Genomic DNA, 11,975 nt, shown 5'->3' with positions numbered 1-11,975 from the left:
GGCCCGGTAGCTCTGCCCCTTCTCATCTTACGCATTGCCTCCATGACTTCATCGATCTCAATGTCCCTACAATTACTTACTTCATGGTGACTGTCGGCATTCCTCGATTCCCCAAGTATAGTATCCTGATCCCCTTCTTCACTTAGAAGTTTATGAAAGTAGGTCTGCCACCTCCTCTTAATCTGGTCATCTCCCATCAAAACTTTGCCGTCATCATCTTTTATGCACCTCACTTGGTCCAGATCCCGAGTTGTCCTCTCTCTCGCCTTAGCGAGTCGGAATAACTTCTTCTCCCCACCTTTGTTCCTTAGTTCCTCATACAGACGAGCAAAAGCTGTCGTCTTAGCCTCCGTCACTGCCATCTTCGCCTCCTTCCTAGCTACCTTATACCTTTGACTGTTCTCTCTCTTCTCCTCCTCGTCAGTGCTCCCTACTAACCTTAGGTAAGCCGCCTTCTTTGCTTCCACTTTACCTTGGACCACTGCATTCCACCACCAATCTCCTTTGTGTCCACCATAGTGGCCCGTAGATATCCCTAACACCTCTCTCGACGCCTTTCTTATACAGTCCGCCGTCGTCGACCACATTGTGTTTGCGTCCCCACTACTTCTCCAAGCTCTCATTGCCGATAGCCTTCCTTCCAACTCTTTAGCCTTATCCTTAGTTAAGGCGCCCCACCTAATCCTGGGGCGTCCTCGTACTGACCTCTTCTTCCTCCTTATCCTAATACAAATGTCCATCACCAAAAGCCTATGCTGCGTTGAGAGGGTCTCACCTGGGATAACCTTGCAGTCCTCGCACAACCTTCTGTCGCATCTCCTGAGGAGGAGATAGTCAATCTGAGTCTTCGCCACCGAACTTTGGTAAGTAACCAAATGTTCATCCCGCTTCGTAAAACTCGAGTTTGCAATGACTAGATCGAAAGCCTTGGCAAAGTCCAACAGCGCAATGCCCCCTCCGTTCCGCTCTCCGAAACCAAATCCGCCATGCACCTCAGTGTACCCACCTGCAGATAACCCAATATGACCATTGAAATCTCCTCCTATGAATAACCTCTCAGAAGGCGGTATACTACGAACAATCTCATCCAACCCCTCCCAAAATTGCCTTTTAATCTCCTCATCCAAGCCTGCTTGTGGTGCGTACGCGCTAACGACATTTAAAGTACCCTCACCCACCACCAACTTAATAGTCATTAGCCTATCATTCACTCGTCTGACCTCCACTACGGACTCCCTAAGATGGCTATCTACCAGGATACCCACTCCATTCTTACCCCTCAGGACACCAGAGTACCACAACTTATACCCATCCACATTTTTCGCCTTCGATCCAACCCACCTAGTCTCCTGGACACACGCTATATTAATCTTCCTCTTCTGCAGGATTTTTGCCAACTCTATGGATTTACTCGTTAGTGAACCTATGTTCCATGACCCGATTCTCAACTTATAGGCTCCCTTGCCCCCTCTACCTCCCCTGCTACCCGACCCACCCCCTGAACCCCACCCCACACTCCGCCCCACCCGAGGACATGCCCTTATTCTATCATCCCAGACTGCAGCCACTACACCTACAACAATCTAGAGAATACTCGCTAGTACACAACGTACACAAATCAAACTAGAAGGAAACACGTGGTAACTAGTATCCTAGTTTAAAGGTTTAACTATTGCGAAGTAAATTAACAGTAATTTAGCTAACACCAAAAGGGAAACAGTAAAACAGGAGGTACCAACTCCCGATAACAAAACCTGTGGCTGATTTGTTGTGCTCGATGTAGTTGTATGCTCCCGCCCACTTCCTACCACCCTTGCTGACACTCGCCCAGGTTGCTCTCCTTAGCCAGTGCTCGTGCGCTCAACTTGTCTCCAATACTCCGAGAATTCCTGAAAACACAGAAAATACCACGACCCAAAAACCAGAAGGAGCTATCGCCGCTACCACTGGTTAGCAAAGAAGCAGAGCAAAACGATTGCTCTTTTCAATTAAACAAATTGGAAAAATCAGCTAGATAAATCAAAGTAAAATCAAGTAAGAGAAAAGGATAATAACTTTGATCTGAACAAAGACACAACAGATCTGAACCAACTTCGAATAGATAATATCTTCCCTATGGAAATGGGAAAGTGGGAATTGAAGCCAAATCCCTAATTGCGTGAAAATGTTTTTGGGGACATAACAATAAGGGATATACTTTTCCGCGATAAACATTACGAGTTGCAACCAAGTTGAGAATGACTGGTTTAATTAGTTGATCATTGAGTTTACATATACGACATATTTTTTGTATTAATCGATTTGGTGTAAATCTGAGATTAGCAACGAAACGCTGTTATTGTTGATATGTACATAACGAATCTAGAAAGGCATCCCCAGATGTTGCAAATGAAGACGAGAACTTCGAAAGGGATCCACATGGAGTTTTCCTGTTTCCACAACAAGGCATCCATCAATAAAACAGTTCCCTGCAACTTGAGCTAGCTGGTGTATGGAGAATTTAATGCAATGAGCAACCAGCCCAAGATAACGTGCATTATTTTCCTTGTTAATTTTGTCTTTGATGTATCCTAATAATTGATGTTCCATTGAATGCAAAGCCCCACTCCATCTAGAAATGTATAGCTGTCCCAAAATCTGAATAAAGAAAGAGAATTTATTGTTGACCACTCTGTGTAAAAATACTCAAATTACAGGGAATTCTCATATGCATTAGGCCGTGCTCTGATCTAATTAAGCATGCACTATATTATAGCATAGACGCTTTAATTTGATAGAGTACTCTCTGTCCTTAAGGAATTTGCTTTCTAGGATTGTGACAAAATTCCAGCTCCGGAAGAATACGACTTGAAATTTCTGAGCACTGAGAAGAGAAAGAAATTCTAATAGGGAATAAATATCATGTAGAACATACAAAACTCTCTGAAAAGGTACACTTTCAGCAGTCATATGAGCTTATTTAAAATTTAAACAGTCTGAAGATTATTAATAATAATGCACCACTCCCTTTCTCTTCTCCTTCTCACTCATCCACACTGCAATACACTATAGTTTGAGAATAAAACTTGGTTGATTGAATTGAATGCAACAGTACTACCCGACAACCGACGCTACAGGGTAAGTAAACAACTACCTCATTTACCCTATCATAATTCATTTCTCTGGTGCACTACTGCTACAGATCTCTATTTAATCTTCTATTCACTTACAGTATGTATCTGCACGCAACCACCTGTCGCTAGCTGCTCCATGATATATTTGTTATATATACTGAACGTTGTCCCTCGGTCTTTATTATCAAGAATTCAGAACTGCAACATTATATATGATGGACACAAATGGAGGAGAACTTGATGGGTGCAGCGAGGAGATCAAGAAAATGAAGACAGTGGAGATAAATAACACAGGTTCTGAGCCAAAAAATAGTTGTAGAAGCTATGAAATGGTGTTAAGAATGATGGGGCTAATATTCACTCTAGTAGCGGCTATTGTGGCTGGCACCAACAAAGATACTCAGGATGTTGCCATAACTCTCGTAGACGGCTTACCTCCTTTGCACCTTACTCTAACTGCCAAATGGAATTATATGTCTTCCACTGTGTAAGCGAATTATTCTAGCATATAATACTATACAAAGTCATCTGCAATATGAGTTCAACTTATTATGTATATTCACAACATAAATAATTTTAATTTTGTAGTATCCTTATACTTTAAACTTAGCAGGTAAATTGTCTTATTATGGATAATTACCAATAGTTATCTTTTATTTGACATAGTTTACAATGTCTTTAAGCATCTTTTGAGCATGTTCAGCTTCCAAAATTTCTGAAGTCCTGGCTACGGCATTATCTGAATGAAATATGACTAGCAGATAATTATTTTGTTACTTGTGGAAAGCGATGAGTGCTTTTAATCAGGTTAACACTTATGTTGCTTGACAAATATTCAATCATTTGAGTATAGAGAGGACAACTGAATCAGTTGTTGTTAATTCTTTGCTAGGAAGAAGTCAATTCTATCTAAAGCAAGGGGATATCGCTCTAATCACTAATGTAATTTTTCGTAATAACCTTCCTTTTGATGTCTATGTTGTAACTTTTATAGCCACAATACGTCCAAATAAAAAAAAGATTATATTTTTTTGGAGTACTTTTCCTATTTGTTGCGCTAGAGTTCTTCCCTAGAGCTTTAAACTCCTCATAAAAATTATTTGCAGTGTCAGTGTATAAAAGTTAAACGATGTTTTATGTGGATTAACGACAGGTACTTTGTGGTAGTGAATGCAATAGCATGTGCATATGCAGCAACATCAATGGCGTTTCCAGCTCTAAATATGGGTGGAAGTAGAAGAAATTGGGCATGCTCTTCAATGCTTGTTATTGCTCTAGACCTCACAATGGTGGCGCTGCTCTTCTCGGCCAACGGGGCTTCAGCTGCAATTGGAGTCATTGCACTGAATGGCAACTCTCATACGCATTGGCACAAGGTTTGTTACGCTTTCAAGAGATATTGCATCCAAGGGGGAGCTGCTCTTGTTATGTCTATGCTCGGTTCATTCTTCTTTCTTTGCCTGGTGTTGCTCCTCCCTTTGAATCTTCACAGAACAGCTTCTCTAAATATTTAAAGCAGTAAAAGGGTGTTGCATTTATAAGTCCAAAAGAGTTATATGATGGCCCTCGAATTTGTTAATGAAAGCAGCAACTTGTACTCATGGTCGCTCTATTTATGTGTTATTTATCAGCTATATTAGTATGCTACACAGCCAGTACATTGCAATTTGAAAAAGCTCACTAGCTGATCTAATTAATGAACTACACTAATACACCTACCATTAATCAATGGTACTATTGCCACAGAATTTCACAAATATTATCAGCAACGCCGGCAAATCCCTGCCTAATTGGGCAATGCACTGGGCTTTTGATCAATCTTAGTCTGCACCCACGGTCTTTAATTCCAACTATATAACCTTTATCTCCAGTTCATATTAGTCTTTTAAAGTTTTCGATCACCTCTTAAAAAAGACATTCGATATTCTTAATCAAAAGCACTACAAGGCGCAGCCCGGTGCATAAAACTTCCCGCATTTACATAAAGTAAAGGGAAGGGCCGTACCCCAAGGGGTATAACGTAGACATCCTACCCATTCATTAATATTATGGCCTGCTTCCACATCTCGAACTCGTGATCTATAGGTCACACAAAGACAATTATGTCGTGGCTCCAAGGTTTCTCTTGTTAATCAAGAGCACTACAAATAACTTAGATTACTTTGATACCACAAAAAATCTTTAGACCGTCAGCGTATATAACTTAAATCCGATCTTTATAAGTTAGTCATGGTGTTGAAGCAATTCTCGTCCTTCTGAATAACGTAAGTTGATTATTATATCACGTACTTTGTACTCGTATCTCTTATTAAAAAAGGTTGAAATTCTTTCTAGCATTATCAGTTCACCTAACACCATATCCAGTGGCGGAGGTTGAAATTCTTTCTAGCATTATCAGTTCACCTAACACCATATCCAGTGGCGGAGGCAGGATCTCCACAAAAGGGGGTTCAAAATTTTTTTTTGTTGATAGTGGGATTTGAACCTATAACCTTATAAAGGTTTTGAACCCCCTTGACCACTAAACTACATTTTTAAGTTGTGTTAAGAGGGTTTAAAACTTAATATATAGAGGTAAGAAACAGATTTTGCTTTATATATGCAGTGTAATTTTTCGACGATGTACCCCTCCCGCCCCTAAATCCGCCCCTGACCATATCTTGATCATATCCTGGAGAAATGGATCTGAAGCTATACTTCCTACTATTGAATAGCAACAACCAAAAATACTACTAAGGGAATTAATAAGTCAAAATTAATGGGGAGCAAGAAATCTTCAAGCCCATTAAGATATGCATCCAGAAATGATACGCTCAACGTGGCACGGTTGCAGAGCAAGAACATAAATATTAAACTGTCCCACATTAATACGAGAGTCACATCATATGAGTTGTCGTCTCATTATATATCCTATAACGCCCATTTTCTTAACATCATATGAAAGTTAAGATTCAATCCATGTTATTGTGTTTAATTTCCATATGTAGGACTCGTGCTATGGTAACTAGTTTTTAGGGTCCAGTTCAGCTCAAAGTCCATTTACTTAACAAAAAGAAAAATGATAAGTCGTCTTTGAGTTGTGAAAGGGAAAGAGGAGGTAGTGAAGAGGTTGATGTTGGTGCAAAGAAGCACATAATTAACCAGCAGAACTTTTTATCAACCTGCCTCAAGAGTCGATATAATTGAAATTCCATCACATCTACAGAATAAATGACTAGAACTGGAAGAAAACAATCGCAAGTTTCTACTCATCACGCTCACACATGCGAAAAAGAGGTCAGTACAATCCACTCTAATTGTTTAAATGGAACTAACAAAAAAAATTCCAAAAAATATATGAACCAGCTGTTTAAAACACAGAATGCAGAAGTGGACTAATTTGATTAGATACTTCAATGAGTTATGAGCTGAACAGCAAAAGCCTACATACCACAGCAAGCTATAGATAAAACATCTATACTAAATCTCACTCTTTTCTCTTTCTTCTCTTAGCACAGCTACATGATTTATCAACTTTTATCTTTACAAATTATTATAGGTACATGCTGAAAGAAAGGATTCCCTATTGCCTCTATAGATGCGGAGAGCTGATAAAAGATTTGAACAATGCACATGACACAAACTAACAAAACCTTCATTACGGCAGACCAAATGAACCGGCAAAATGTCCTGGATTGTTTGCTTCCGCAACCTTATTTGGAAAAAGAAGGTTTGACATTACTGATGCATGTCCATCTTGGCAAAACGCCCCTTGATTCTTGTCCTACTTTCTGCCCGAACCTTCCTTGACACGTACCTAATATGCTTCTCATATCTTGATGAAAGCATCTCAGTCAAGAAACATGATAGTTAATAAAAAGACAACACCAATCAAGACAGAATGAACAATAACTGGTCCATAATGTCTTAAGAGCCCATCATAAAGCATCTCCTATTTTGACTTTTTGAACAACAGGATCGTAGATAAATCATACTTTGGATGCAAGATTGAGTTTTACATTGTCATAAAGAAAGCGCGCTTGGATGTGCTCTAAAAAGATAATTTGAGTGTAGTACATGTCTTGTGGAATGAAAGCAATGTCACAGAATCTAGTCAATGTAGCACTAAATATGGAGCTATATAGGACATTATTGACATCATCAGGAACTTGTTGAACACAGGATTTATAAACATCTATTCACAATTAATTTCAAAGTGCCAAACAAGCTTAGTAGTCTTTTTCGATAACTTTCTGCTCCTTTTCAGATTGCCACTTTTCTTCTTCATTACTTGTTCTCTGAGGATAAGTTGGTAATTATGATTATCTGAAGATCAGATATATAACATTCTATGCCCCCAAATCGTCCATCCTATAATATTGTGAATGGCTCCGATGGAACTATAGTACCACAATTTGGAAAGGAACTATAGCCATTCGATGATTGAGAGATGCCGACAGTGTTACATCAAGAACAAACAACCACAAACAAATTATATCGTTCAGGTATGTAAAGTGTCTTGCCTATTTGTTGGACCGGAACTCTAACAGTTTAGACAGAACATATCAGGTGCAAATAACCCTTACCCAGTAAGCTAACACCTAATATGCAAAACATTTAAAAGATAGCAATAAGAAATTTAGAATATTTAGACTTGAACATCACAGGAGGCCTATACACTGATACACCACAGACTTGAAATTTGAAAGGACTAAACACAGAATGAAAAAGCGAGTGTCTATACCTCCTTGTTTTCTTTTTCTCCTTGTACCGTGAGACAGCAGTTTCTCTTTCTTGGCTGTTTAACTCACGATGAGCAACTTTAGGTACCATTTGGAATGTTTCAGCAATGGAAGGATTATGAGATTGTTCTTCATTTGCTCCACCAGAAGCATCACCAACATCTGAATCTCTGTCGGGAAGTAAACACTTTGTTTCAATGAAGCAATCTGCTAAAGAAGAAGAAAAGCCTTGATCTGTGAATTCGCCAGTATCACTGCACCAGTTAAAGGCACTTCCCTGCAGGCAAGGACCAAGATTATGTGACGTTGAGATCACATTACAAAAAAATAAGTTTGATTGTTCTTTTTGGTAAATCATAAATGTGATTAGCAAAATAAGAATCTTAACAGCCAAGTTGCACTACATACAATTTTTGGTACAAAAAATAAACTTATACTATTACTTTTTGAACTATGCCATGTAACAAGACCAACAGAGAATGAAGAAAGAAAAAGAAATTGTGCTTAGGTAAAAGAAGGTTTACCTCAGAGGAAGGAACTACAGCGTGCTCTGAATTCTGCATAAATCCTGAACCTTTAAATCCCAAATGACGATTTTGGGCAGGTTCCATGAACTGAAATGCTACAATATCATCTTGATCATCACTAGAATTTGGTTCCAGCTTTGATAGTTCACGAAGCTGACTAAGTATTTCTTCCTTGTGTTTCCCACATGCAGCATTTCGGTTCTGCTTTCAAAAACAAATAAATAAATAAAAGAAGAAATCACAGCAGTTTTTCTCTCCGCTAAAGGCTATTTAGTAGCAAAAAAAGAGTATCTATTTTATTAGCACAAAAAACTACAGGTTTTTACACTGTAATTTAATCTACACTCCTTATTGTCTAGGTTACTATTCCACTTCTTCACTCTTATAAACAAATACCTAAACAGTAACTCGTCTTGGACAGAACTCCGTAGCTTTGGCTAAAATATTCACTTAATTTATGTATAAATAATTTATCCGGAACCTCATTAAGTTGCTTTTTCTGAAATTTGGAACCCATAAACTTAAAAGGCTCCCCTCCGAGTAAAAAATATTTAGACTATGGTAAAGTCTTATTTATAATCCTGTAAAATATGGTGCAAGATAAAACAGATATTCACCCCAGTAAACACCAAATGGTAGAGCAGCCAAGAAAACACTTACAAGAATAAAAGCAAAATACTAAACTCTATAAGGATAGACAGGATGATTTCACACTAGAAAGAAAAAGGAGCTAAAAGGGTCTGTGAAGAGTAAGAACCTTGGGCAGAGGAGGAACCCCAATAGCTTGAAAATTATGTGCAGAATCATTAGGAGCAATCAAATCATCAAGACTAACAACAGAAGGAGTATCCCAGACAAGCCAATCTGAGAAACCATATCCTCCTCCATCTGAAGTAACAGAGTCCCCATACAAAAGAGCCTTCTTCCCCAAATCTTCAAATCCAAGAATTGACAACAATTCAGATACACAAGGACACCCTGTAAAACCTTCAAGTGGTCTCCTTTCATGAGCAGGTGAAAGGGACAGATTATGAGATTCCCAATCACAATTCTGACAGAAAACACAACTGTCCGTACAACACAATATAGAAGCTGGAGATGAATCACAAGAATCACAGAGCAGCCAACGTGTATGCTTAGTGAAAAGCTGATTAGTGGAATGAACTTCACGGTCACAGCTAAAACAGAGCTTAGCAGAATCTGCTCTACAGTATAAAAGTGCAGTATTTTCACCGCAGAAATCACAGAGCCGCCTTTGTGGCTGCTGATTCTGATCTTCTTGATCCTCTTTCAGTTCAGTCATGTCTGTTGGTCTTTTGTGTGTGTGTGTGTGTGTGTGTGTGTGTGATGAAATATGATATGATTATTTAATTGTAAAGAAGATACAATTTGGTGTAGAGGTGGGAGGAGTCTCTTGGAAGATTAGAAAGTATTTCTTATTTAGGCAACCAGTGGTTGTGAAAAGAACAGAGTGGTTATTAGGCACAGAAATCTTATCGCTTTTCACAAGGGTGGTTGGGTCCCCCATAGAAGAGGAAGATATCTTCCGAAGCTTGTAGCTCTTTTCATTCTTTGTTTATATCTCCACCAGATACGTTGGACTGACAACGGGGATATTGGTGCAACCATTTACGCACATCATATATTTACACCAAATGTGTGGACGGAGGCATAAATCCAACTACGGGTTGAAATTAATAAATTTATTAAATATATAAAAATATTAAATTTAAAACACAACTATTAGCAATTGAAGTCGTTATTTTAAAATTCAGAATTCAGTAAAAATTCTGGCTCCACTTTTACTCCCACATTAACTAACTCTGTCTGTGTGAGTTTGCTCATGTCTCGATATAACAACAATAATAACAAAGGATAATTTTATCCAATGGGTCGTTGTTGTTATTGTTGTTGTTGTTGTATTGAAACTTTAACTTACTTGTCATCAGAGGCATAGCCATAATTTCAATCTTATGAGTTCTGAATTTTTGAATCACGATTTCAAGTGTTAATAATTGGGTTCTATATTGTTTGAACAAAAGTTATTGAATTCGGACTCCAAGTCCCGGAAAGATAGATTGTTGCCATTGTACCTTGGTCGTCAAAAGGGGCACGAACAACCTTAAAGTACTGTTCCATGTCCCAGAGGTCTTCGAGCGGCTTGTGCCTCCGTCCCTGCTTGTCATACATATCTCACTGTTTTGAGGTTCATTAGCAATTCGAACTTGTGTGCTAATACGGATTTCAAAAACCAAATACCAAGTTCTATTTTCTCTCACTTTTTTTCTTTCTTGTTCTGCAGGCACAATTCATGACATATTATTGACTGTGCAAAAGTGAAGTTTAAGAATCTTATGCCCAAATATTATTCTAATCAAAATTTCACCCGATTAAGATGATTATAACCATAATGCAAGCAGTCGCAAATTCAAACTTTAGATGACATAAATCCTGATTTGAAAGGGTTGATATTATAATACATATATCTAATTTTATTTACGCTTATTTTTCACGCACGTATTTATTTGGGATTCGAGCCGGAACCAGAGAATTCTGCTAAAACCCGCTTAACTAGTCCATATTACATCCGCCGCTGGAAAAAAGAAAGAAGGAGATGATAGATGGTCCAATTCTTTACACTTAGACCTAATTACGTTTCATTTTCGAGCAGTGGAAGTGGGCAAAGAATAAAGGGAGTATGCATGCAGTGAGTGGTCTCTCTCTCTTTCTCGAGAACACCATTTCTGCTTATGAGATTTATATTTATCATGAAGATTTTTATTTATAATTATCTCATAAATAATTTGACTGTATAAATGATTTCTATAGTCAGGGGCATGGGCACAGGTAGAAGTCGAGTAATTGAATCCAATAGCTTTTGATTAAATAATATATTTATATTTAAAAAATTAATTAATTATATATAACTAATAAATTTAAAATTTCTTGACAAAGCAAGTTGGAGGCGGTTGGGCAAGTGAAGGCATGGTTGGTCCCATAGGCAAATATCTAGTCACGAGAAATGTGTATCTTTACTTTGGAAAGTGAAATATCACCTCCTTTCCATAGATCTAGAATTTGTGCATTGACTATGACTTCACGCTGGCACTACTTGGAGGACACTCTACACATACACATAATGTAGATATCTAGTTAGTACAGTATATATGACTAGGACTTCACTTTGGTACTTGGGGAACACTCTACATAAACATCATCCTCTGCGTCACTAATGACAAGTCTTCATCTTTGGAAACCATCTTCTTACAGTTTCTTGCTGTGGATATGTAGGAAAACAATTGGCATGTTTAAAGTTGTCACTGGAATTTTATTTTATGTAAACGGAGTTTAACAAATAATATACTATATAAATATAGAAAGATATAGTATAATTATCTAGTAAAAAGGATTCAATTGATCCGGCTTCATCACTGCTTGAAATCACAAGCATTATTATTGATTGGGAAGTCAACATAAACAAGACTGGCATTATTTGAGAAGTTAAATATTTTTTACTACAATCTATTAAAATATTTTAAATTTTAAAATGGTGATATGCTGTATATTTTTAGATATATAAATGTTACTTCATAAAAATTAAGAAATCTTAGCAT

General features: G+C 37.9%; 2 protein-coding genes across 5 annotated transcripts; one reads left to right on the top strand and one right to left on the bottom strand.

Annotated features, from left to right (window-relative positions):
- The first annotated feature begins 2,751 nt into the window (after positions 1-2,751).
- On the top strand, positions 2,752-4,714 carry LOC104238773 (CASP-like protein 1E2). 3 transcript variants are annotated; one of them, XM_070156505.1, is made up of 3 exons: positions 2,752-2,930; positions 3,303-3,600; positions 4,267-4,714. In XM_070156505.1, exons 2-3 carry the CDS (start codon positions 3,326-3,328, stop codon positions 4,625-4,627), a joined length of 636 nt encoding a protein of 211 aa, XP_070012606.1. In that variant the 5' UTR covers positions 2,752-2,930; positions 3,303-3,325; the 3' UTR covers positions 4,628-4,714. The 3 variants fall into 3 exon arrangements, with proteins under 3 accessions (XP_070012606.1, XP_009791545.1, XP_009791544.1); XM_009793243.2 differs by lacking the exon at positions 2,752-2,930 and adding an exon at positions 2,980-3,117; XM_009793242.2 differs by lacking the exon at positions 2,752-2,930 and adding an exon at positions 2,982-3,117 and having other exon boundaries at positions 3,212-3,600.
- A 1,761-nt stretch (positions 4,715-6,475) lies between these two features.
- On the bottom strand, positions 6,476-9,970 carry LOC104238772 (zinc finger protein CONSTANS-LIKE 13). Of its 2 annotated transcripts, XM_009793241.2 has the most exons (4): positions 9,119-9,970; positions 8,359-8,562; positions 7,837-8,111; positions 6,476-6,927 (listed from the first exon to the last, which is right to left on the bottom strand). In XM_009793241.2, exons 1-4 carry the CDS (start codon positions 9,662-9,664, stop codon positions 6,831-6,833), a joined length of 1,122 nt encoding a protein of 373 aa, XP_009791543.1. In that variant the 5' UTR covers positions 9,665-9,970; the 3' UTR covers positions 6,476-6,830. The 2 variants fall into 2 exon arrangements, with proteins under 2 accessions (XP_009791543.1, XP_009791542.1); XM_009793240.2 differs by lacking the exon at positions 6,476-6,927 and having other exon boundaries at positions 7,578-8,111.
- Positions 9,971-11,975: the final 2,005 nt, after the last annotated feature.

Source organism: Nicotiana sylvestris, chromosome 9 (genome assembly GCF_000393655.2).
Source record: "Nicotiana sylvestris chromosome 9, ASM39365v2, whole genome shotgun sequence".
Taxonomy (NCBI): domain Eukaryota; kingdom Viridiplantae; phylum Streptophyta; class Magnoliopsida; order Solanales; family Solanaceae; genus Nicotiana; species Nicotiana sylvestris.
This window is presented reverse-complemented; position numbering and strand designations above follow the sequence as displayed.

Coding starts and splice junctions, on each gene's coding strand:
- LOC104238773 (XM_070156505.1), top strand. CDS start 3,326: ATGATGGACACAAATGGAGGAGAACTTGATGGGTGCAGCGAGGAGATC. Junction 3,601..4,266: donor AATTATATGTCTTCCACTGT/GTAAGCGAATTA, acceptor GATTAACGACAG/GTACTTTGTGGTAGTGAATG.
- LOC104238772 (XM_009793240.2), bottom strand. CDS start 9,664: ATGACTGAACTGAAAGAGGATCAAGAAGATCAGAATCAGCAGCCACAA. Junction 8,563..9,118: donor GGGTTCCTCCTCTGCCCAAG/GTTCTTACTCTT, acceptor TTTTGAAAGCAG/AACCGAAATGCTGCATGTGG. Junction 8,112..8,358: donor CTGTAGTTCCTTCCTCTGAG/GTAAACCTTCTT, acceptor CCTTGCCTGCAG/GGAAGTGCCTTTAACTGGTG.